Below are 26,575 nucleotides of genomic sequence, written 5' to 3' on the forward strand. Positions count from 1 at the left end.
AATTACTAGTGAACCATTGATGTTACAACACCTGCAGGATAAAAATATCCTGGTACAGGGAGATATATATGTGTGTGGGGGAGGCGAGGGGGAGGGATACCTCACCCTTGAGGAATATTTATCAAAAGGCCTTTCTACACCACTAGCGATCTATCTCTATGCCAGGCTCCGTGCGGCATACGAAAGGCATTTCCTCGAGGTTGTTGAGCCTTCCGGCAACTGCCACATTAACTACAAAAATAATCAACACAATAATCAACACAATTTACACTACAATCCTGAGAGAAATGCCCAAGTTGGGGCATCGTTCCAGGCCTAGATGGTCAACAGCTTTAGGTACAAACTGACAGATGCCTAATGGGAATACTGTTGTCGGAGGACAAAAGAGGCCGCCATGAACGGAAGACAGACTACTACACTACAACTTTCTCCACCAGGTCTAGTACACTCCAGCCAGACTGCATTAATATGAGGGGAGGAACAGAAATGCATGTGAAAGCTTTAACATTCATGAGGCTGATTTTTTTGCACCTGGAATGGGACTGCAAGGTGATCACAGAGTACTGGAGCAGACTGTTCCTAACCTTAAAAAGGACTGAGAGCCTGACACTGCAGCCTGAGGATCTGACAACATTACATGGTTCTCAAACTAGTACCTAAGCCTAGTAGTAAATTTGTTGAAATGGCCCTGCTCCTGGGTAAGAATCGAGTGGCTATGGCGGTGAGAAGGGTAGCATCTCCCACCGCAGATAAATGGCTTATGGACCTTGCGACTTGCAGCACAAACGCAAAAGTATACTGGTACACTACCACCTGGGGGAGTCATGCTTAGAGATATATGGATCTTGTTGTGAACCTATCGTGCTGGAATGGTAAGAAACAACATGGATGAATGAAGGGACATATGATATCACAGGACAGTTGGGGTCAGTTCACAACAGGGGTAAACTTACAATCTAGGAGGCTAGCTGGTGATTCAGGTTGAAACAGAGAATATACACACAGATAACTGTGGCTATTTCCTGATTGTTTACCACTTTATTTCTTAATAAACCTTGCACAGTGCATGATGCTATATTCTGCTTTTGACATATTACTTATTAGGACTACTACAGCGGCCGATATTTGGTATTGTACTAATGTTTCAATAAATAAATGTTTTTTTTTTTTAAACGTTGCAGTTCAATCATGATTCTCTTTTTTCTAAAGTGAGATGCTTGGCCGTATGTATTTTCCATCTAACAAATACATTTTAAGAAAATGTTGTATTTTCACAAGAACCAAATAATAATGAACCTGCCAAAGTGCAACGTGCAAATCTGCAAAGCCAGAAATTAATTGGGAAAAAAGAATATGCTGCATAGCTGTAGTAATGGACACCAGCGTAGTGACTCTGCTCTAAGACTTACTCTTTTCTAAGAGCCGTTGAAACGAGACTTACTCTCTTCTAAGACCAGCAGCGAGAACCATGGCACTGTGATGATTAAAGCGTTTAATTATAGCAGCATTGCTGTTCTCCTTTAACGATTTTGTATTCGACGTAGATGGAACAGATGAAAGGCCATAACCCTACAAAGAAAGTATCAACAGAACCAATAAACGTGACATTCGAGGTATAACCCTACTAACAACTACTTGTTAGCTTTTAGATAAAAACGTTCAAAATACATATTATAATATTTAGTTGTATAGCTATTTGCAATGCAAAGGTTAAGATACAACAGTAGATTTTGGCAGGATTTTCCTCCCCTCTTAGCATGTGTTCACTCTTTTTAAAATTTCATTAGGTACACAGAGGAAGGTAAAAAAAACTAATGAAAGCTTATAGAAGCTACGTCCCACAATTTAGAATACCCCTGCTTTCTCATTCAAACTTCAGAATTATGAAATCAGAGTCAAAACAACTAGAAGTCAGAAAAATATTAGATACATTTTAGTTTTTCCCTCGTTAGACACAAATGTAACAGTTTTTTCAAAATATACCTGCACATTTATAATGATACAAAAGCAATAACTGTTTAACTTCGGCTCTTTATCAAAGTCCAGTCATCGGGTGAACTCAAGGGATGTGTAATTAATGAGGCGTAGCTCTGTTCCCCACTGAAACCTTACGGAATTATTTCCCCCCCCAAATAGTTTGGAACACCAAATGTCTTCTCAGCACTGCCAAAAAAATCTGGAAGAATCTAGTAAAATTAAGTTTGTGTTCTAAGAAAAGATAGTCAAACAGATGTAAAGGAATATGCTACTTACCAGTATGCATCTGTTCTTGGCATGTAGAGTTGCAGATCTACACACTTGTGCATAGATCGCCATCTGGTGTTGGGCCCGGATGTTTGCAGTTGTTTTTCCTCTTGGAAAGTCTTTGGAAGTAACGAGGTCGGTGACTCCTCCTTTGGATCGTATTGTGCATGGGCTTCGGCTCCACCCTCAGATTGTTTTTCGCCAGTAGGGAAAGATGGAGCGTAGTAATAACAGTGAAGATGCCCAAGTGTGTTGTATCTAAATAAGATAAACTGGAACAGATAAAGGTAGCCGGGGAGGCGGGTGGACGTGTGTAGATCTGCAGCTCTACATGCCAAGAACAGATGCATACTGGTAAGTAGCATATTCTGTTCGAGGCATATGAGCTGCAGATTACACACTTGTGCATAGATTATATAGCAGTACCCATCCTTAGCGGCGACCACCCGTGTCTGTTGCAGTGGTTTGAAATAATGTTTTGAGTACAGCCTGGCCCACACTAGCTTGTTGCTTATTTTGCACATCTACACAATAGTGTTTAGTGAAAGTGTGCGGTGTTGACCATGTAGCTGCTTTGCAGATATCATCTAATGGGATGTTTCCTGGAAAAGCCATTGAAGCCCCTATTTTACGTGTAGAATGGGCTTTAGGGGGGAACGGATAGCGTTCGTTTTGCTTTGTGGTAGCAAATTTGAATGCATTTGACAATCCATCTAGCTATCCCTGCCTTGGAGATGGGGTCGCCCTTGTGTGGTGGAGAGAAAGAGACAAACAGTTGTTTGGTCTTACGGAAAGGTTGGGTTCTCTCGATGTAGTAGAGTAAGGCTCGTTTGACATCTAGTGTGTGAGAGCTCTTTCTGCAACGGTCTGTGGTTGTGAGAAGAATACTGGTAGTTCTACAGATTGGTTTAGGGGAAAGGGAGAAATGACTTTGGGGAGGAATTTCGGGTTGGTACGGAGAACAACTTTGTTATGGTGCATTTGTAGAAAGGGTTCTTGAATGGTAAGTGCTTGTATCTCACTAACCCTTCTGAGGGAAGTGATGGCTACAAGAAAGGCGGTTTTCCATGTTAAGAATTGAAGTTCACATTTGTGTAGTGGTTCAAAGGGAGGTCCCATTAGTCTCGTGAGAACGATATTTAGGTGCCACACAGGTGAGGGTGGCACTCTGGGGGGAATTATTCTTTTAAGGCCTTCCATGAAGGCTTTAATGGCAGGTACTCTGAAAAGTGATAGGTGCTGCCTGTTTTGTAGGTAAGCTGCTATGGCTGCGAGGTGCAGTCGAATGGACGTATAGGCTAGATTGTACCTTTGTAGGTGGAGTAAGTGGCCTATGATGTGTTGAATGGACACATCTAGGGGATTGATGGTGTTGTTTTGACAATAGACAACAAAACGTTTCCACTTGGAGGCGTAGCACGCTCTAGTGGTAGGTCGCCTAGCTTCTTTGATGACGTTCATACAGTCAGGGGGAAGATTTAGGTAACCGAATTCTAGGATTTCAGGAGCCAGATCGCAAGGTTGAGCTGAGCTGGGTCCGGGTGTCTGATCTCTCCATGGTTCTGGGTTAAGAGGTGTGGAGAGAGGTGTAATTTTTGGTGCGGTACTACAGATAGTTCCAGCAGTGTGGTGTACCACGGTTGTCTGGCCCAAGTTGGAGCTACTAGGATTAGTGTGAGGGAGTGTTGTTGTAGTTTGCGCACCACTAGTGGAATGAGTGGGGAGGCGGAAAAGCGTACGCAAATCTGCCTGACCAGTTCATCCATATCGCATTTCCTTTGGACAATGGGTGTGGGTATCTGGCGGCAAATCTTGGGCATTTGGTGTTTTTGTGGGTGGCGAAGAGGTTATCTGTGGATGCCCCCACATTTGAAAGTACGGGTGAAGAACTTGCGGGTGGAGTTCCCACTCGTGGAATTGTTGCGTTTGTCTGCTGAGCAGATCCACCACCGTGTTTTGCACTCCTGGGACATGCTGAGCTAGGAGAAAGATTTTCTGGGGTATGGCCCATCTCCATATGCTCTGTGCTAGTTAAGAAAGCTGTGGAGAGTGTGTGCCGCCTTGTTTTTGAATATAATACATGGCTGTCATGTTGTCTGTGCGGATTAGGACTGCCTTGCCTGAAATCTGTGTTTGAAAAGATTTTAGGGCTAAGAGGATTGCTAGTAACTCCAGATGGTTGATATGGTGTAACTTCTGTTGAGGTGTCCATTTGCCCTGGATGGTGGGATGTAATAGATGAGCTCCCCAGCCGGAGAGCGATGCATCTGTTAGTACTATCTGGGGAACCGGGTCCAGGAACGGTCGACCTTTGGAAAGGTTTGTGGTGGTCCACCACTGCAGAGAGTGATGGGTACGACCGTCTACCAACACCAGATCTGTTAATTGACCTTGGGCCTGGTTCCATTGGTGCGCTAAGCACTCTTGGAGAGGATGCATCTGGAGTCTTGCGTGAGGTACTATGAAGATGCAAGAGGCCATCATCCCTATTAGTTGCATAAACACTCGAGCTGGAAGGGAGTGCTGTGCCATGAATTTTGCACGTAGAGCCTGAATGCATGCAATCCTGGCAGGATTGGGGTAGGCTAGCGCTCTTGAGGTGTCTATGGTGGCACCGAGGTATTGTTTTATGTGGGATGGTTGTAGATGGGACTTTTCGTGGTTTACCGTGAAGCCTAGCTGGTGAAGTAGCTGGATAGTGGCGTGCATGTGTTGTACACACTGATTGTATGAACTGGCATTTATCAACCAGTCGTCTAGGTATGGGAAGACATGAATGTGTTGTCTTCGCAGATGCGCTGCCACCACTGCTAGGCACTTGGTGAATACTCGTGGTGCGGTTGTGACTCCGAACGGGAGTACTTTGTATTGGTAATGTTAGCCGTACACTACAAACCTGAGGTACTTCCTGTGAGCGTTGTGCACTGGAATGTGGAAATAAGCGTCTTTTAGGTCCAAAGTGGTCAGGAAGTCGTTTTGGGAAAGCAGTGGAAGTACCTGCTGAAGCGTTACCATGTGAAAATGGTCGGAGTGTATGTATCGGTTTAAGGGTCGGAGGTCTAGGATGGGCCGTAGAGTCTCATCCCTTTTTGGTATGAGAAAATATAGGGAATAGACCCCCATATTTTGTTGGTTGGTAGGAACGTGTTCTATTGCCCTTTTCTGCAGGAGGGAGATTACCTCCTGCTTTAGGAGTATTAGATGTTCTTGAGACATTGGGCGTTGTCTGGGTGGAATGTTTGGGGGGGTAGATATTCGTTCTAGGCAGTAGCCTGACCGAATTATTTGTGTTACCCATTTGTCTGAGGTGATGGTAGCCCAGACAGGAAGGAAATTTTGGAGTCTGGCCCCGACCGGAGTGGGATGGTCTGGGGGGAGTGGAGGGAAGTCATTGGGTAGGTGCGGTGGCAGAGTGGGTGGTGTTTGTTTTGCCTCTGCCTTTGTTATTGTTGCCCCTGTAGCCGCCTCTTTGGTAACCCCTTGTAAAGGTGGACTGGGTAGTGGCTTTATATGAAGTGGAGGCGGTATCTGAGGAGTAGCCTCTGGATGTGCTCCGAAAGAAAGAGCGGCGAAAGGAGCGCCTGGGAGGGTGTGATTGTAAGGCTCCCATAGATCTTGCCGTGTCTGTGCCCTTTTTCCATCTTTTCTAGGGCCTCATCCACTTTCGGGCCAAACAGATGTTCCTGGTCAAAGGGATGGTGAGGATGAAGGCTTGTACCTCCGGTTTAAAACCAGAGATCCTTAGCCAGGCACGGCGACGGAGGAGGACACTAGTATTGATGGCCCTGGAGGCTGTGTCTGCTGCATCTAGGGCACAACGTATGGAGGTATTAGTAATGGTTTTGCCCTCCTGAATTAGCTCGTTGGCCTTGGGTTTGTATTTATCAGGGAGATGGTGCATTATGGCTTCTAATTCGTCATAATGGGCCCCGTCATACCTGGCTAGTAGTGGTTGTGTATTAGCGATACGCCATATGTTGGCAGCTTGGGATGCAGTACGCTTGCCTGATGCGTCCAAGAGTTGGGACTCTTTGTCAGGTGGTGGTGCTTCGCCTGACGCCTGGGAGTTAGCCCTTTTACGTGCTGTGGACACTACCAGAGAATCTAGTGGCACTGGCCCTCTGATGTAGGAGGGATCTGCAGGGGCGGATTTATATTTCTTTTCAATGCGTGGGTTAATGACCCTGGCTCGGACTGGGTCTTTAAAGACCTCCGGCGCATGTTGTATAACGCCTTTGAGCATAGGCAATATGGAGGTGGTCCTATGTGTGATGTCAAAGGTATCGAGGAGGAAATCATCCTCCACGGGGTTGGTATAGTGATCTTCCCTGTGATAGTGTGCGGCCCTTTGTAGTAGATGGTTGAACCCCAATGAGTCTTCTGGTGGGGAAGGTCTGGAAGGGTAAAGTTCATCCTGTGGGACGTTAGGGATGTCAAGGATATTATAATCGTCCCATGGGTCTGGGGATCCTGTGGGAGTGGGGTACCCTGTAGATACGTCTTGGGGCACGTCTCCTATGTCATCATATGGATCCCCCTGATCATCATCATCATCCGGAGAGGGGGTTGGGGAATGATGAGGTGGGGGTGGAGAAGGTGGAGGAGGGGAAGGTGGAGGGGGCGGTGGAGGTGGGGAAGGTAGTCTGAAAGGGGAGGCAGCAGAGTCCTTCCTCTTTGGAGGTGGAGGCGGAGCAGGTTTCTCCAGTTGTCTCTTTTTGATAGAGAGCATTAAATGTCGAGTCTTGGGATCCTTGGTTAGTGTTTTTTGTAAGGGATCCGGTGTAAAGAGTTCTGGTGAAGTTGGTTCGTCGGCGCCGAAGGCGTCGGGCCGTTGGTTTCTTGGCTTTATCTGTGCTGGTTCGTTGTTTGGAACCATGCTTGGAAAGGTCCAATTGTTTGGTAGGCGCCGAGATGGATTTCGGCTTCGAAGTGTCGGTGGCCTTGTGTACTTTTGTCGGTCCCGAAGATGGTGTCGGTACCGAGGAGCTGGAGCTGGGTTTCGACACCAAGTGTTTCGGTGCGGTTCTCGGTGTCGAAGTGGAGGCCGTTTTCTTTTTCGGTGCCGAAGAGTGTTTATCGGCACCGACGGTGGGCTGGCTCGAGCCGCCGGAAGGCTTCATCGGCTTCTTTACCGGTCCCGAAGGTGCGGTGTGGGAAGCAGTATCTTTGGTCTTGCTTGGGCCCGGAGGCGAAGGCGTGACCAAAGCCTTTTTCGGTGCCAGGGAGGGGGAGGGGAGGGGGGGGGGGGGTGGTAGATTAGTACTCACGACCCTCTGTGCCGGAGTGATGTCCTCCACATCTGAATCGTCGGCTTCGGAGGCGCTGATGAGTCCCTCGGTGTGATGTTGTTCTGTAGCGTCGACGCCTTCCCTAAGATGTCGTCCGGAACCGCCGTCGAGGAGTGTGCCATGGTTCTTCTGGCCCTTCGGTCCCGAATAGTTTTCTTGGACCGGAAAGACTTGCACGCCGGACAGTCTCGAGCCTCGTGTTCAGGGGAGAGGCAGAGATTGCATACTTCGTGGCGATCGGTGTGGGGGAATTTGGACCCACATCGAGGGCACTTTTTAAAGGGAGTCCTTTCCATTAGCCAGGACCGGAGCTTGGGTAGGCCCGAAGGCCGTCGTCGACGACTGGAATCGAAGGTCTTGCCGATGAGAGGCGCGTCGAGATCGCGATCGAACACAATACCGCAAATTGGGGTGAGGATTGCGCGTCGATAGTCGAACTGGAAGCTGTTCGGAACCGGAGCGCGAAGATTACATCCGAGCCCGATGGCGGAAAAAAACAATCTGAGGATGGAGCCGAAGCCCATGCGCAATACGAACCAAAGGAGGAGTCACCGACCTCGTGACTTCCAAAGACTTTCCAAGAGGAAAAACAACTGCAAACATCCGGGCCCAACACCAGATGGCGATCTATGCACAAGTGTGTAATCTGCAGCTCATATGCCTCGAACCCAACTTTCACTATCACAGACGTGTGATGTAAAAAACAAAAGTACGAACTAAATTAAGAATCCACTGGATAAAACTTCAAAAAAAAGTCCAGCATGTATTTATGAATTAAATTTTCAACCAGACGAAAAAGGTTTGACAAAGAAGCAATTATGTAAATATGAACTGATACTTTTAAGTTTAAGATTGAAAGCAAAACCTCAGAATAATGTGAAAGTTAAAGTCACATCAAATAGGTCTAGGTCACTCAATAACAACCCATCTCATAGATGATAAACATTAACCAAGCTTGTCGATTGGGAGCAGATCACGGGTGCTGGGTCATTGAAATAATCCAACGCCTTTGGCTGCAATGTTCCTAAATGACTGCAAACAAGCAGCTTTTCAGATACTGTTGATCTCTTTCGCTGATGAAGACCAGAAACTGCTCTCTTGAGTCTGAGCCACTTCTCTAGCTTGATGTACATACAGATTGCACATTTTTGTAGTCGTATCACACAAGTGGCTGAGCACAGCACCAGCTGTACTAGTAAAATTGTTTGATAACCTGGCCATTGCCCAATGTATTCTACACTACATTAAGATAAGATGGAGAAAGATGGAGAAATACCAAGGATTCACACAAGAGTTTCCATTCAGATTTAAAATTGCACATACTATGCAAATTTGTGTAGTCTTTCAAGGGGGACCGAATCGTACACAAATGTTTTAGTAAAAACAATTATGTATATGGACCTTCGTGACAATTTAGGAAGAGATCAATCCAGAAAAGTGCCTACAATTTTTCAGGGAAAGGTCGGACTACTTTAAGGTTAATGTCATTAAAGGGTTATTCAAAGTCAAACATTTAAGCCGGTGTGGGTGTGGAATTCCTATAGCCAGACTCCAAAAACATACTGTTTGGGGTCAATTTCAACATGTTTTGATGTTTATTTTATCCTTCGGACAAGTAGACCCAACCCTCTGCAGCACAAACCCTTTGGCTGCCAGTTTACAGTCCTAACATTATTGATCATGGAAAGTCATTGTCTGCAGTTAAGGTAATATATGTGCCCATATGTTAATGCTGTTCAAACTTGTATTTATGGTTCATTAATGCAAAGACCCTTATTATTAGGGTGAGCGCGCTAAGAAAATGTAAGCTCCGACTGCACTGCTGACAGACAGCATAAAATTTAGCAAAATGTAACAATATGAGGCTACGTATAATGCTCCTAGAATGCTTTTTGATTAGTTGCACATACTTGCAGAAACTTAAAAACAAGATTGATGAGCCTTTGCTTTCAAACTAAATGTTCATAAAAAAAATGCAACTAGGGAAAAAAACATTTTGCTTAACTACTGTGAAATTACAGGTACCATTTCTTTGAAGCATCATCTATGTGTTGATGCATGCTAGTATTCCCAAAAGTAGTCATAATGAAAAACCAGTGCAGACAGTTTTAACAAATTTATGGGAAACATGAAAAGAAACAACCATTGGCAAATCCAATAGGTCTGACATTGGTGGTCAACCTTTTGGTTTCGTCAATGCGGGTCTTATTTTGCCATGATCCCCAAAAGCATGCATTGCCACAGTATTCTTAGACATTGAAAAAAATGACTGTGCGGATATGCTCCTTGTGAAACAGCAGAATTCTATCACTCACAGTAAAGGCAGTCAGTCTATCGAGATTGAGCGAGAGACAGAAGTTTAATGAAAACAAAAGGTCTTGGTTTACTCAAGACCTAATTAGGTGCCCAATTCTTAAATCGAGTCACAAAAGTGCACTCATGATATATGCCCTTGCATTAATGCAGATTTACAGATTTCACAAGTTCAAAATCATTTACAGAAGGCCACGAAATGGCATTTCAGCACAAGCAAATACGCATGTGTAGATTTGCTCATGCAAAAATATGTTGAGCATTTACAAGTTCACTTCCCTCCAACCACTTTTTCCCCCCAACCGTGAAAGATGCTTTATTTCTGCCATTGTCAGGAGTAAATTTCCAACCTTTCTCAGTATGGGGAAAACATTTAGAGAAGAGCTGGTGAAAACTCCGTAAAACATGCAAGCTGGTAGGTTTGCACAGACTCTAAAGAACACTAGCGCTGGAACTATTGATTAATGCTACCTCCAGTCCCAGTATGTAGATCTGTGGAAATGTGGCAAAAGTCAGGAATTGCTAGAATTCAAACCCTACTATAGAATGAGCCCTGGCATAAGCAGAGAGGGCATTATCAGAGCTCTTATATAATGAGATCACTGAAATAATTTATTGATGCACTACGTAGCACCAGAGGGACACATGGCTTATTTTCTTTTTTTTTTTTAACTGGACAAGTAGATTTATGAGGCAACCTGTCCCATGGACAAGTAGATATTTTATAAATTCCACACCCGATAGTTGAATCAAAGTAAAAACCTAATCTGAGCATACAGTAAAAGCCCTGCATTCCTCCTTAAAGAGAGACTCCATATCTAGAGCAAAAGGTAACATGAATAGTTCAGTCAACCTACAAATAAATGTGTGTTAGTTAAATGAGGCACTTGTAAACTTCCTGCCAACTAGACAGCCTGGCATTGCTCAGGTCTAGGACACTGTTGGGAAAACCAAACCCACAAGCAGCAACATACAGTGTTCTACTGTTGCCAGCTCAACTGCTGCCTGCCCCACAACCTCTCCCTTCAAAGGGCTGAGAACGGCCTTCTTACCAACAGCCAGCAGTGGCACTGGAACCTCTGCTCCATCACTATCCACTCATTATCAAAAAGCCCTCAAATAACCCAGCCTGAAGCAGGCCCTGCCTTTTTCCCTGCTTCAACTCTCATGAAAAAGGTCCTTTAAATAAACATATAAACAAATATCTACTTGAAAGAACAACAAAAAAGTAATGTTAAAAAAATAACAAAACCAAAAATGTAAATGAGCTTGAAACCAGACCCCACATTTTCACTGTAAAATTATCTTTAAATGTAGGTGCTAATCAATTTCATTATCTTTAAAATGTGTCAAACTTAGTAGTGTATTTACAAAACATTCAAAATGAAAAGCCTAAATGTTTGCCACCTGAGAAAATTCTAAATTATCACGCCTCCCACTGGTAAAAATTAAAAGATTAGTACCCACAATTTTTGGTTTAAATCACCGACCCATAGTCAAGACGCAGAGTAAATCAATTTTAAGACGTGTGTCAGAGTAAACATATTTAAACATTTAAAAAAATATTCTGTTAAACACTTACCTCGTCCAATGACTTGTCCTCCAAAGCAGTTAAATCTATCAAAGGATTTTTCACACCTTGAGATACCATGGTCTTCAAACCTACGTAACAGTAAATTACCTTTGGTCATGACTCAAACAGAAGGTCATCCCATTTTTACAATTGTTGTTAAACTCACACAAGTAGAGCCAGGACTAGTAACATTATCATCTCATTACAAATCGTGTGCAGGGTTTATATACTTCTTAGGTTCTGATGTACAGATTGCCTTGTACCATCCTCTGCTTCCCTGTACAACACACCACAGTGGTTACTAAAATTCCTGGAACTATGCCATATGGCATAATGCAGGAAAACAGCAACAAAAGAAAAACAGAACATGAACAGTGGTTGTTTGCAGCAATTGGTTTCTTTGCGCTTTTTCAGCGTGAAATCTGTCCTTGCATCTAAAGTCGCATTTTGTACAAAAATATAGCGCTAAATATCTCATTTTGCGTTATTTTGCAAAACATTTCTGAAATTACACATATTACCCCTAAAAGAAATTACACAAATTTCGCACCTCCCAAGAACATCTGAAAAGAAATATTTGCATTACACTTTTTTGATAAAAGTAGATATCACAGATGTTATCACTTGTCCTGAACACAGTTAAAGCTAGGGTTTTCTAAGGAACATTTGACATTAGCAAAGACCTTACTGACATAAGAGTCGAATGCTTTTAAACAGGTTCTAGAGGGTTCATTTTGAACCAATTCGAAAGAAAATCACACAGGCGGAGAGCCATTAGGTTGTTCGCTTTCTCAGAAGCCCAGGAATAAAATTGAATCTATTTGCTCCAACATTTCCTTTTTTTTTTCTTTTTCAAACATAAGCATTGTTTGAAGCTTGTATGAACTCGGAAACCATGTGCATCCACATCAAAGTAAAAAGGTTATCCGAGAGCAAGGTAAAAGACTGCAGGCTGAGTAAATAAAAAAACAAAGCACTTGGTGACAGTATGCAAAATCTATTCTTGTCAAGTCTATAACAATTCCTTAACCCAATCCATTTTATTTATTTATTTATTTATTTTTAATATTTGTAAAGCGCTGCATATACCCGTAGGCGTCTTGGCGCTAAAAACCAATATTGACTAAGGAAATGTGAGGGGGTAAACCAGTTAATTGAACAGATGTGAGGGAAGAAAAGAAAAAGAGGTTAATGAGAGAACAGCCAGGTTTTCAAGAGTTTGCGGAACTGAAGCAGTGTAACACTTTGTCTGATGTTAAGGGGCAAGGTGTTCCAGAGTCTGGGGGCCGCCACCAAAAAGCGTCGGTCACCCCAGGTAACTGTTTTGGTGCGAGGGACGACCAGTTGGCTAAGAGTGGCTGATCGTAAAGCTCTTGTGGGTTTGTAAGATTGTAATTGGTCTCTTAGAAAATGTGGTCCTTGATTATTGATTGTTTTAAATACTATGCAGAGTGATTTGAAATGAATTCTTTTTTGCACAGTAAGCCAATGAAGATCTTTTATGTTTTTGGAAATGGGTTCAAACTTTGTTTTGCCGGTAAGAAGGCGAGATGCCGCATTTTGTATTGTTTGAAGTTTTGCAATTAGTCTGGTTTGAGCATTGAGGAATAGCCCATTGCAATAGTCCAGGGATGAGAGGACCAGGGCAGAAACCAGTGTCTTAATGGCAGAGTCAGGGAGAAAAGGGCGTATTTTCCGGATCATTTTTAACTTCAAGTGTGCTGTTGATACTGTTTTGTTGGCGTGGTTCATGAAATTTAGTCCATCATCAAAGATGACACCAAGGTTCCTAACCTTCGAGGTGGGCGTAGGAGGAGTACCGAAGGTCTCTGGCCACCAACAGGTGGACCAGGCTGGAGAGAGTGGACCGAAGATGAGTACCTCGGTTTTTTCCGAGTTTAGCTTTAGGCAGTTTGTAGCCATCCAGTCTCCTATATCTAGGAGCCCTTTCTTAAATTTTTCAGCTACTTGCTCTCCGTCGCCTTTAATCGCCAACACTAGTTGGGTGTCGTCGGCGTAAGAGGTTAGGCTCATCCCATGTGTCTTAGCAAGGTCCGACACATAGATGTTGAAAAGTGTCGGACTCAGGGATGAGCCTTGAGGAACTCCGCAGGGAGCAGAGAGTTGAGCTGATTGAAAGGGTCCCAGAATGACAGCCTGCGTTCTTTTGGCTAGGAAGGACGCTATTAGGTTTTTGGCAGTGTGGCGGATGCCAAGTCCTTGGACACGGTCGACCAAGGTGTTGTGGTCGACCGTGTCGAAAGCCGCTGATAAATCTAGCAGAACCAGTATGGCAGTGCCACCCTGGTCCCTGATGACCCTGATATCATCAGCGGCTTTGATCAAGGCCGTCTCTGTCCCGTGATGTTTTCTAAACCCAAACTGCGTGTTGTCGAGAAGCTGATGTTTTTCAATAAACTCGGAAATCTGGGTATTCATGATTTTTTCAATCATCTTTGCCATGAAGGGTAGACTAGCAATTGGTCGATAGTTTTTTAACTCACTTTTGTCCAGTGAGGTTTTTTTTAGCAGAGGTTTTAGTAAAGTGTTTTTGAGAGGGTCCGGATAATTGCCCGACAGCAATATTAAATTGCAAACCTGCGTGAGTGCCGGTATAATGGCATCCATTACTGGTCTAAGTACAGATAAAGGGCAGGGGTCCAGGGGTGAACCTGATTTAATGGTAGATAATGTAGTTTTTATTTGGTCCGGGGTGACTGGTTGGAAGCAAGGGAACGTGTTAGCTGGGGGGAGAGTGGTAGATGAGATTGAACCCGGAGGTGATTTGGAAGAGAACGCCTGGTAGATATCATCTACTTTAGTGTAGAAAAAAGAGGCAAGAGAGTCACACAAAAATTGTGACGGGGGGGAGTGAGGTCTGGGGAATTGCCTGATAATGCTTTGGTGATTAAGAATAGTTGTTTGCTGGAGTTCTTAGCTTTCTCAATTTGATCACTGTAGTATTCTTTTTTTGCTTCCGCTATCATGTTTTTGTAAAGTGCTAAGGATTCCTTATAGACAGATTTACTACTAGTATCATAGTCTTTTCTCCAAGTTCTTTCCTTGCTACGATTTATCTGTTTTTGTGTCCTTAGTTTGTCATTGTACCAAGGTGCGGTGGGTTTAGCTCTATTACTAGAGTGTTCTTTAGAAGGGGCTGATTGGTGTGTTGCCTGACCCATCCGGTCGTATAATTGCTGGAGCGCTAAATTGGGGTCTGAAGCGAACACTGGGTGGGTTTGTTCTAGTATGAGCTTTAAATCTTCTTGATTTATATTTTTCCAATCTTTAAAAGATTGTTTAGGTATAGGTTGAGGATTATTATTACAGTGATTATTGGTGGCTATATTTGCAAAAATTGCAGAGTGATCGGTCCAAGGCATAGGCAAAATATTGGTGATTTGCAGTCCTTCTAGGTTAGAAAAGATGGGGTCTAAAATGTGGCCTGCTTGATGGGTAGAGAATGTGACAAGTTGTTTTAGCCCTAGGGTACCTAGATCAGAGATGAGGGCGGCAGAATCGGTAAGGTGACCTAGATCTAAGTGAAAGTTCAGGTCACCTAGAACCGTGAAGCTACTTTCTGTGGCTACAGATTCCATCATGGTGTTTATGTTGGACAGGAAGGTCGTCTTTGATCCTGGAGGACGATATATTAGTATACCCTTGAAATTAAACAGGGGGGAAATGTTGATAGCAAATTGCATGGCCTCACAGGAAGTGGATGGAATAGATGTCGTTCTGACAGGATATGAATCTCTGGCAATTATGGCCAGCCCACCCCCTCTTTGTTTAGGCCTGTCCTGACAGTAGGCTTTAAATCCCTCTGGAACGGCGATGACCAAGTCTGGCTGTGAAGTATCATCTGTCCATGTTTCGGTGATAAACAGTATATCGAGTTTAAAATCAGTTATCAGATCAAATATTTCCTGCCTATGCTTACCGAGTGAGCGAGCATTTATAAGGGCTATGGAAGTGACAGCACCTACATCATGTTTGGTTGAAGAGCCGTTAGTTTGGGGAAGTATTAATGGGATAGTGTCATAACAGTGAGGGCAAATGATGGCAGTATCCTTATGGATCTCTGAGGGTTTGATTTTTGAACATTTGGCCATATTGAGTGGTCGAAGCGCATGTAGGTTATGGCTGGTGTATGTTTTAAAGTCTCCTGATACCTTTTGGGCAGGGGTTGTGGCCCTGGGCCCGGTCCCAGCGCGGACGGGCGCAGACGAGCTTGCCTCTGGCGCGCCTCCGGCGTGCCCGCTGCGCCCGCCCGCTGCGCGGACGGGAAGTGCCTATACTTTTATACATCGAGGGGGCGGGAAGGGGGGGGGGGGGGGGGGGAGTGCTGGATAGACTGGAGCGCAGCCCTTCCCTCCTCAAGATGGCGGGTGAGGTAGGAGAAGTCACGTGACCGCGACCGAGAGGGCAGCGCTGTTGGGGATGAAAGCTGCAGTCGCGCTTTGCAGCGCGCGATGATTTATAGAAGGTAAGCGCCAAGGTTTAGCCACCCAAAATGTATTTAAAATACATCGAACTAATCATTGCCCTATGCACGGACAATATCAGCTAGTACAAGTGCAGGTACAAGTTTTAAAAATAAAGGATAGAGAGAGAATCCCCCGGCTTCCGCCTCAGGGGAGAGCAATATTAAAATAAAGGTTTTTGCCGGTGGTAGAAGAAACGCCCCTTAAGTAGTCTAAGAGGGCGGGAGCGCTGGATAGACTGGAGCGCAGCCCTTCCCTCCTCAAGATGGCGGGTGAGGTAGGAGAAGTCACGTGACCGCGACCGAGAGGGCAGCGCTGTTGGGGATGAAAGCTGCAGTCGCGCTTTGCAGCGCGCGATGATTTATAGAAGGTAAGCGCCAAGGTTTAGCCACCCAAAATGTATTTAAAATACATCGAACTAATCATTGCCCTATGCACGGACAATATCAGCTAGTACAAGTGCAGGTACAAGTTTTAAAAATAAAGGATAGAGAGAGAATCCTCCGGCTTCCGCCTCAGGGGAGAGCAATATTAGAATAAAATAAAATAAAGCAATACCCGCCAAATGAACAACCGAAGGAACGATGCCATTTTCGAAGTCCCTTAAAAAATGATTATGGTAGGCATCCTACATAGCTAAAAGGGGAGAGCTCCAACCAGTTTGCCCTCTACTCCAGGAATTTCATAGAGGGCTGTATTCTAGAGACCACCAAGATTACTATGCATCTTTCGGACATACCCATACGCCAAAGTTTCACTATAAAGAAACCTCTTGCTCCAACAGATTAAAAGGAATGCAAACCACATTTTTTCTAATGAATAATCAATCGAGGCAGTTCAATCTGAAAGGGAATGGGAACCTTCAAAGTCTGAAAATCTGAATTCAAATGAAGGTTAAAAATTATTAGGATTTACCTCATCTGAGGCAGAGCACACAGCGTTTAAGAAGATACACACGTGCACAAAGGATCTTTGAAACTACAAGACTACTGAGAAGGAGTAAAAAAGGAAGTAGGTTGTAGAGGTCAACCTGTATGGGTAGAAAGAAAAAAAACAAAACGTTTTTTGGTCATGATCAGTTAATTATATCACAGGAGAATTTTTTTGATAATCAAATTTATTATAAATCAAAGAGAACAAGAAATTAATCGGCAGCAAATCAGACACTATACACGCACAATGCAATCCTTGAGAATGACAGATCTATAAAAACAGTCATGGGATGGGTAGATCACCAGCTTATATATGACCACATACAGAATAGACACGACAACCTCAGGCCCGCAGTAGATTAAACCATTTGCCCCAGATTCTGCCAAAGAGTTCAGGACAACCCCTAGTTTCGAAAAGAGGCTCCTCCTGGATACCGTACCAGTCCACCCCTCTTCTCCATCTCTGCACTGTTGGGGATTTAGCTTGGGACCAGAGTGCCGCGATGTCGCGTTTTGCCACCGGCGTTCCCAGGAAACGTTTCTCAGCACGAGATCCATCAAGGCCGTCAAACACCCCCAGGAGCATGCGCAGCGGGTCGTGGGGCACCTCCCAGCCAAGGGCCTGCGTGAGCTCACGCTCCACCCCCACCCAGAATGGCGCAAGGACAGGACATTGCCACACCATGCGATAAAAATCAGCCGGGGCCTGTTGGCAGCGTGCGCAAGATGGAGAGGGCCGCAAGCGAGCCCTGTACAGGCGCGCGGGGGTGAGGTAAGCCGCATGGAGATAATAGAGCTGGACGAGCCGCAGCTTGGAGGAGGTCGTCAGCATTTTGGGGGCCATATGGGCGTCCTTCCAGCGTCCTCCAGGGGGACCCAGCCACTCCTCCGAGTGAGCGCGAAGGAGATCCAGGACTGCGAGTCCGTTGTTCACTAGGGAGTGATAGAGCCGTGACACCCCCCTCTACCCAGGTTCCCCATCATCACTTGGGCTTCTAGGGGGCTGAATTCTGGAAAGGATGTGGGGGATGGGATGTGGACCTGAAGAGCATGTCTAAGTTGTAAATATTTGTAGAATTGGGAGGAGTGGAGGGAATAACGGTGCTCCAAGTCTACGAATGATCTGACATGGTCCCCCACCCAAACGTCTCCCAGAAGCGAAATCCCTATAAAGGTCCCACTTGTGAAAGTCCTGGAGAGAGGAGACCTCTGCCAGCCACGTCCCATTCCACAGAGGCGTCTGTCTGGTCAGTTTCCGGTTCCATTTTACATGCCTTAGCGCAGCACGCCACGCCACAAGCACCGCCCTGGTGACCGGGAGAAGAGCCTGCGGCACTGGGCTCCCATACAGATAGGCTTGGAGCTGCGAGAAATCTAATGCCCGGAGTTCCACTCTGTACGCCCAGTCGGACCAGCTGCCCGCGAACCAGTCGCGGATCACGATAAGCCGTGTGGCCAGGTAGTAGAGGTGAAGATTAGTCACCCCCATGCCCCTGTCGTACGGTGGTAAGCGGCAGTGCGCCAGAGACATCCGCGGCCTGTTTACTCCCCATAGAAAGCGGGTAAGGACCCTGTCCAGCTCCCGAAACCAACTCCCTGGGAGATACAAGGTAACATTCTGTAGTATGTATAGGAAGCGGGGGAGGACCATCATTTTGAAAAGGGCACTTCTGCCAAGAGGGTTGAGAGGGAGAGATTGCCAATTCTTAAGGTCCGCATTTGCCCTAGTAACTAGAGGGGTGATATTCAAGGCCCACTCAAGCTCTGGATGTAGAGCAATCCATACCCACAGGTACTTAAAGGATTGCCTACGCAGAGGGATAGATGTTTGCCAATCGAAGCACTCACGTGATGGGTGCAAGGGGACCAGCGTGGATTTTGCCGAGTTGAGCCTGAGCCCAGAAATTTGCACGAAGGCATCGAGAGCATCCAAACATATCGGGCCAGAGCACTCAGGGTCCGTCAGAAAGAGGAGAAAGTCATCCGCGTATAAGGCTATTTTGTCAATCTGGGTCAGATCCCAGCCCCAACCCCGGATGAGGGGGTCTTGGCGAATGAGGCAAGCCAGGGGTTCCATCGCCAGGGCAAATAGAAGCGGGGAGAGCGGACAGCCCTGGCGAGTGCCCCTCTGGATAGGGAATGGCTCCAAGAGCATGCCGTTGATGAGGACCCTAGCCATAGGAGCAGAGTCCAGGACCCGGATGAGACGTCGGAACACGGGTCCGAGCCCCATCCTCTCCAACACATCCGCCGGATAACCCCCAATCCACCGTATCGAAGGCTTTCTCGAAGTCTAGGAAGAGCGGAGCCAGACACGTGGTGAGGCGGTGACAGTGTGCCAGAGCAAGGTGGAGGCGACGTATGCAGTGCCTAGTACCCTGGGCAGGCATAAAGCCGCATTGGTCAGAGTGCACCAGCGTTTGCAAGAGGGGGCGAAGTCTCTGTGCCGCCACAGTGGCAAAGAGTTTGATCTCCGTATTAATGAGGGAGGGGGCTGAGTCTTTGGAAGGACTACGATAGTGGCCACGTCCGTCTCAGGTGGGAAGGACCCCGCCTCCATTACACGGTTGAACAACTCCACCAAGTACGGAACCAAAGTGTCCCGGTAGGTCGCATAATACTCTTGGGGGAAACCGTCGGGCCCGGGCGTTTTGCCGGAGAGCAACAGTGAAATCGCCCCCTGAATCTCATCTGCTGAGATGGGGCAGTCGAGAGATTCAGAATCAGTCGGGGAAAGACAGGGCAATTGGGTCCCAGTGTCGGCCAATAGGGCCGCCAGGGAAGACTGGGGGGCTCGGGCTGTGTAAAGCGTCGCGTAGTAGCCGGCAAACGTGCGAGCAATATCCCGGGAGGTGACGCAGGGAGCCCCCCCCTCCAAACCCCCCATATCTCCAGATCTCAGGAATAATACGGTTGACCCTGGGATAGGACACTAAATTATGCAACAGTTTGCCATTTTTGTCGCCCCAGCCATACATGCGTGCGACCGAGGAGCGCCAGAGCGTTTTGGCGGATTCCAGTGAGAGCTGACAGATCTCCTCCCGGATCAAAGTGAGCTGTTGAGTGGAGTCAGCATCATCATGGTCCGTTTGGGCGCCTTCCAGCCGCGCCAGCTGGGCGGATTGCTCCGCACGGACCAGACCTCTACCCACCCCTCGCATCACAGCCTTGCCGGCCTCCCACAAGGTCCCCGGCGAGGAGACCGAGCCCACATTGGTGGCGAAGTAATGTTTCAATTCTTGCCCAAGGGATTCAACAAAGTTCGCATCCTGCAGGAACCAGGCATTCATCCGCCATACCGTCCGGGTGCCATTAAAGGGGTTACCGAGACGGTGGAAGTGATCGGAGATGCCCCTCGGTAAGATCGCGGCCCCTGACATCAACTGACAGTCTGTGGCAGGTAACAGAAGCAGATCAATACAAGAGTGCATGTGGTGAGCTGCTGAGGTGTGCGTGTATTGTTTCCTACGGGGATTCCACACTCTCCAGGGATCACAGAGGCCCAGGGCGGAGGACCAGTCAGATAGTCGCTTTGCAGAAGACAAACGGGAAACCGATGGGGCATCCGTCTTGTCACGCGAGGGCTGCAGGACCGCATTAAAATCGCCCCCAACTAACGTCAGACCCTCTGGAAGGGAGGCCAAAACCAGCATTAGTTGATGAAGGGTAGAGGCCAAGCGGGCGGGAGGAATGTAGGTACACAGAAGATTAAGGGGAAGCCCCTCGATCATGCCCGTCAGGGCCACATACCGGCCCTGTGAGTCAGTTTCGGCCTGTGTCACGGTGAAGGGAAGCCCCTTCCGAAGCAGTATGGCCACCCCCCGGGAGGCTCGAGTGAAACCAGAGTGCCAAACTGTATCAAACCCGTATCAGGCGAGAAAGTGACATCGGGAGCTCAGGAGGTGCGTTTCCTGCAGGAGCAGGATATCAGGGGCATGCCGCTGGGCGCTGCGAAGAACCGCAGTGCATTTAATCCGGTCCAATAGACCATTAACATTCCAGGAAAGGATGTTTAGGGTCCTATGCAGAGTAGGCGCCATCCTGGTGGTGGTGGTGGTTTGTGGGAGGGAAAACAGCTGCGCGGGCACCCCCAGGACCCAAGGGAGACAATGATCCGTGCCTGATGAACAAGTTACTTACCTTCGGTAACGATGTATCTGTAAGAAACATTAGTTAGTTAGATTCCTCACCTTAGAATATCCCCAGGCGTCAGGCTGGATCCGGAAAGATTTTTCGTCAGCAATACCCCTTGCGCGTCGCTAGGCGTCGTCTGCGGCTCCGCGTGCGCCGGAATGACGGAGTAGTACTTAGACGCCGCCCTCGCGCGCTGACGTCAGTTCTTGTACAGAGCTTTCCGCGCCAGGAAAGCAGAGTCATGCAAGAGACCGACACTGGTGCCAAAAAATCTAGGGCCCTGAAAAGGATAACCTTAACCCTAGATGTCAGTTCGCAGAACGGGGAGGCTGGGTGGGTCGGTGAGGAATCTAACTAACTAATGTTCCTTACAGATACATCGTTACCGAAGGTAAGTAACTTGTTCATCTGAAAGAAACACGTTAGATTCCTCACCTTAGAATAGATACCCCAGCAATACCAACCCCGGTGGTGGGTCTGCGAACCAAGATCACACCAGAAAGTCCTGGAGAACAGAACGGCCAAAGAAGCCGTCTCTCCGGAATTGGCTGTCCAGGCAATAGTGCTTGGCAAACGTGTGCAGTGAAGCCTACGTCGCCACCTGACAGATGTCCCGCAAGGGAACTCCCCGGCCCAAGGCAGTAGTAGCCGCTGTGGCTTGGGTGGAATGGGCCCTCAACCCAAGAGGAGGCTCCTTTTTTGCCAAGGAGTAACAAAGTTTAATACACAACACGACCCACCATGAGATGGTCCGTTTGTGTACCGCTTTCCCCTTCTTAGCTCCTACGTATCCAACAAAAAGTTGGTCGTCCAACCGGAACCGTTTGGTGCGGTCCAAATAAAAGGACAGCGCCCGTTTTGGGTCCAGACGGTGGAGCCTCTCTTCCTCTTTTGAAGGATGCGGAGGCGGAAAGAAGGTGGGCAACGTGACCGATTGCCCGAGGTGAAAGGAGGTCACCACTTTCGGTAGAAAAGAAGGACGAGGCCGGAGGACAACCTTGTCCGGATGAACAGAAAGAAAGGGAGGCTTAGATGACAGAGCCTGGAGCTCACTCACCCGTCTAGCCGAGGTGATAGCTACCAGGAAAGCAGTTTTCAGGGTCAGAAGAGGAATGGGACAATTGTGAAGAGGCTCAAAAGGAGCGCACATCAGAAAAGTCAGAACAAGATTCAAGTCCCACGGAGGCATTACGAAGGGGACAGTAAGGAACATGTGAGTAATGCCTTTGAGAAAACGGGAAACAACAGGGGACTTGAAAAGAGAAGGCTGACCAGGAATCCGTAAGAAGGCAGAGATTGCAGCAAGATAACCTTTCAAGGTGCCCAAAGCAGAGCCCTGCTGGGCCAAAAAATGAAGAAAGAGTAGAACCTCAGAAAGAGGGGCGGAAAGGGGATCCACAGCCTTTGCTGTGCACCATGCCACAAATTTGTTCCACCGGCAGGCGTATACCGTCTTTGTGGAGGGACGCCTGGCTGCCAGAATGACATCACAGACTTCAGGAAGCAAGTCAAATGGCATCAACTGCCGCCGCTCAATCTCCACGCATGGAGGTGGAGGCTGGACGGGTTCGGGTGGCGGACCGTCCCCTGCTGCTGCGACAGAAGGTCCTCCTGAAAAACAGTCGTATCGGGGGGATCGATTGACATACTGAGTAGCTCGGGATACCAGAACCTTCGTGCCCAATCCGGAGCCACTAAGGTAACTTGGGCCCGGTCGCGCCGGATCTTCTTCAGCACTCTGGGCAGAAGTGGTATAGGCGGAAAGGCGTACAACAGACCGCAACTCCACTCGCGACGAAAAGCGTCTCCGAGCGAGTGCTGCCTTGGAAATTCCAACGCGCAGAACTGCTGACATTGCGCGTTCTCTTCGGTGGCGAATAGATCTAACTAAGGCTCTCCCCACTGCAGAAAGAGACCTTGCACCACGTCCGAGTTCAGACACCATTCGTGATCCATCATGCACCGGCGGCTGAGTTCGTCTGCTCTGGCGTTCAGAGAGCCCGCCAGATGTTGAACCACCAGGGTGATGCCCTGGTGTTCCAGCCATGTACAGAGGCGCAGAGCCTCCTGACAAAGGGTCCACGACCCCACCCCGCCCTGTTTGTTGCAATACCACATGGCGGTGGTGTTGTCCGTGAACACCTGCATGACACTTCCCCGGACAGAGGGAAGGAAGGCTTTCAGTGCAAGCCAGATCGCTCTCAACTCCAACAGGTTGATGTGGAGTTGTCTCCGCCGGAGACCAGAGTCCTCTGATCTCCGCCTCTCCCATGTGGCCCCCCCATCCCAGGAGGGACGCGTCCCTCCTGGGATGGGGGGATGCTCCGGTTGGGGTAGGGAGAGGCATCTGCCGCTGACCCAATCGCGGTCCGTGAGCCACCACTGCAACTGTTTCGCAGTGCCCTCCGAGATCAAGACATGGTCGGACAGGTTGCCTCGATGCTGGGCCCACTGAAACTTCAGGTCCCACTGCAGAGCCCGCATTCGCCACCTGGCGAAATGCACCAACAGGATGCAGGAGGCCATCAGCCCCAGAAGCCGCAGCACCAACCTGACCGAAACCCAGGATAGAGGCCGAAAGATGGGAATCAGAGCCTGAATATCCCGGACCCGCTGTTCCGGAGGATAAGCCCGCAACTGCGCCGAATAGAGAACCACTCCGATGAAGAGGAGCTTCTGGGAGGGACTCAGGTGTGACTTCGGCACGTTGATGGAGAACCCCAGCAAATACAGGAGGTCGGCCGTAGTCTGGAGGTGGGAGACGACTTGCTGGAGTGAGCCCGCCTTCAACAGCCAGTCGTCGAGATAGGGGAAGACTGGAACCCCCGATCTGCGTAGTTGAGCTGCTACCACCGCCATCACTTTCGTGAACACCCGAGGGGCACTGGTGAGGCCGAAGGGGAGCACGGTGAACTGAAAGTGCTCCTGACCCACCGTGAACCGCAGGTAACGCCAGTGGGCCGGCAGGACGGGGATGTGAAAATAGGTGTCCTGCAAGTCCAACGCTACCATCCAGTCTCCAGGGTCGAGGGCAGCCAGAACCTGAGCTAAAGTTAGCATCTTGAACCGTTCCTTCCGGAGGAAGGTGTTGACGCTCCTGAGGTCCAAGATAGGGCGTAGGCCCCCTTTGCCCTTCTTGGGAACCAGAAAGTAGTGGGAATAGCAACCACGGCCTACTTCTGGACCAGGAACGCGCTCGACTGCCTCTTTGGCCAAGAGGGCCGTAACTTCCTCCCGCAGAAGATTCAAGTGATCCTCCGATATACGGTGGCACTGCGGTGACATGGCTGGAGGTGTCGTCTCGGAGGGGAGGGAGTAGCCCCTTCGGACGATTTGCAGCACCCACCTGTCCGAAGTGATGGAGCGCCAGTGGAGCAGGTGATGGCGAACTCTGCCGCCCACTGGCGTGGAATGGGCCTGAAAGCTCGGACTAGGAGGGCTTTGAGGCGGATGCTGCCGGGGTGGATGTGGACTGACCGCGTTGTCCTCTAGAATCGCCACGGCGGAACCCACGTCCGCGTGCAGGTTGGTTCTGCGGCCGGTGGCTAGGCGGACGTGAGGAGGCGCCCCTTCCTTGGCCACGAAAGGGGTGAAAGGCGGAAGTGTGCGGCCGTGGGGCCGAGAGACCCAAGGACATGGCCGTAGCACGGGAGTCCTTAAAACGAGCCAGCGCACTATCCGCCTTCTCACCAAAAAGGCGAGCGCCATCAAAGGGCATATCCATGAGGGTACTCTGGACATCCCCCGAAAAAGATGTGGACCTCAGCCAGGCATGGCGCCGGAGCGCCACCGTGGTGGAAATCGCCCTACCCAGCGAGTCCGTGGTGTCAAGTCCACACCGTATGGCATGTCGCGCTGCATCTCGCCCGTCAGCAAGTGCTTGGGAGAGACGTGTCCGGGCCTCCTCCGGACACAGTGGCAGCACGTCCTCCACCGTATCCCACAGAGAGTGGGAGACACGGTCCAAGAGGCAAGCAGTGTTCAAAGACCGCAGGCCCAAACTCAGGGAAGAGAACAGTTTCTTTCCGAACTGTTCCAGCCTCTTGGATTCCCGATCCGGAGGAGCGGACGGGAAGGAGGATTGGGAAGTGGAGGCCTGGATAACCAGGCTCTCGGGGGTGGGGTGTTGGGACAGGAAATTGGGGTCGCCCGGAGCAGGTGGCGCCGGGCCACGTTCCGATCCACAGGAGGAACTGTGGAGGGCTTGGACCAAGTGCCCTGCATAACATCGACGAGGGCCTCATTGAACTGCAGCAGAGGCTCTGTGGAGCTTGCTGACGGTTGAAGCACCTCTGTGAGGATATTAGTCCTCACGGCCACAGCAGGCAACTCGAGCCCCAGGGCTTCGGCCGCCTTGCGCAGCACCACTGAAAAAGCTGCACCTTCCTCCGAAGCCACAATCGGAGGAGATGAAGCCAGCGTCCGGCGAAGTGTCCAGACCACTGGCATCCCCCAGTTCGTCTGCCCAGTCCTGTGAAAGTGGACCCTGGAGGGCCATAGGGTCCTCAGACCCCTCCCAGTCGCCCCCGTCATTCGATTCCTGATAAACAGGAGGAACGATCGGAGCCGGACGGTAGATGAAACGGTCATCCATCGGCGTCGGGTGCGGCGCCGTGCCAGACTCGGGTCCGTACAGGGGCTAAACCGGGGAACGGCGTTGTCCGGAGATGGCGCCGGAGGTGGAACCGGTGTCGGCGCCGGCGGAGGAGGCGTTGTGAGGTCGACCGGCGCAGACAGAGATCCAGGCCTCGATCCCTCGGGGACCTGCGGCATCGGGACCGAAGTCATCGACGGCGCCGGTGCCGGAGCCGTCGGCACGCGAGGTCGCCCAGTCGAGCTCGCGGGGCCCGAAGGCGCGCCGGCAGGCATCGACGGCGAGCCAGGCCCCTCATGGCCGAGAGGAAGGCACTGACCTCCGCCGGAGTCACGTCAGTCCCAGGGACCGGCGGGTATGGAGACGGACGTGGCTCCTGCGGAGCCGCGGGGGGTGGGACCACCCTGACCCTTGGCCGAGTCGCGCGACCGGTGAGGGGAGTCCGAAAAGCGGTGTCGCCTCTTGGACTTCTTTGATCGCTTCGACTTACCCGAAGACTTCGAGCCCGACGAGCGATGATGGTGACTGCGGCTCCGCGACCGATCCTTGGCCCTCCTCCTGGACCGGGACCGTGAGCGGCGCCGAGCCGAGTGCCGAAGCTCGAGAAGCTTACGGGACCGCTCCCGTCTAGCCTTAGAGGTCAAGGCCTGACAATCGGGGCACGACTCCGCGTCGTGGTCGGCCCCGGTCGGCCCCCAGGCAGTAAAGGCACCGGCGATGGTGATCCGTCACCGACATCAGGCGATGACCGGCGTCACAGGCCTTAAATCCAGGCATCCTACCGGCACCAGAGTCGAGTCGACAAAAGACCAAAAAGAGTCAAAAAGCTTAGTCAAGAATTGACTAAGGGGTAAGCTCTTCCTGGATAGGCGCTGTCTGGCGCAGAAAAAAGAAGAACTGACGTCAGCGCGTGAGGGCGGCGTCTAAGTACTCCGACGACATCATTCCGGCGCATGACGCCGACGACTGACGTGGAGCTGCAGACGATGCCTAGCGACGCGCAAGGGGTATTG

At 49.0% G+C, this 26,575-nt stretch overlaps 1 protein-coding gene across 4 annotated transcripts in view; it reads right to left on the minus strand.

Annotated features, from left to right (window-relative positions):
• GTF2H1 (general transcription factor IIH subunit 1) overlaps window positions 1-26,575 on the minus strand; it is a 412,621-nt gene that overhangs the window by 257,494 nt on the left and 128,552 nt on the right. For all 4 annotated transcript variants that reach the window (XM_085648057.1, XM_085648055.1, XM_085648058.1 and 1 more), the window contains exons 7-8: window positions 11,428-11,507; window positions 1,442-1,569 (exon numbers count right to left, since the gene is read on the minus strand). In XM_085648057.1, coding sequence (XP_085504183.1) covers window positions 1,442-1,569; window positions 11,428-11,507 — 208 coding nt within the window. The remainder of the gene's footprint in view (window positions 1-1,441; window positions 1,570-11,427; window positions 11,508-26,575) is intronic.

This window comes from Triturus cristatus, chromosome 3_2 (assembly GCF_964204655.1).
Source record: "Triturus cristatus chromosome 3_2, aTriCri1.1, whole genome shotgun sequence".
NCBI lineage: Eukaryota > Metazoa > Chordata > Amphibia > Caudata > Salamandridae > Triturus > Triturus cristatus.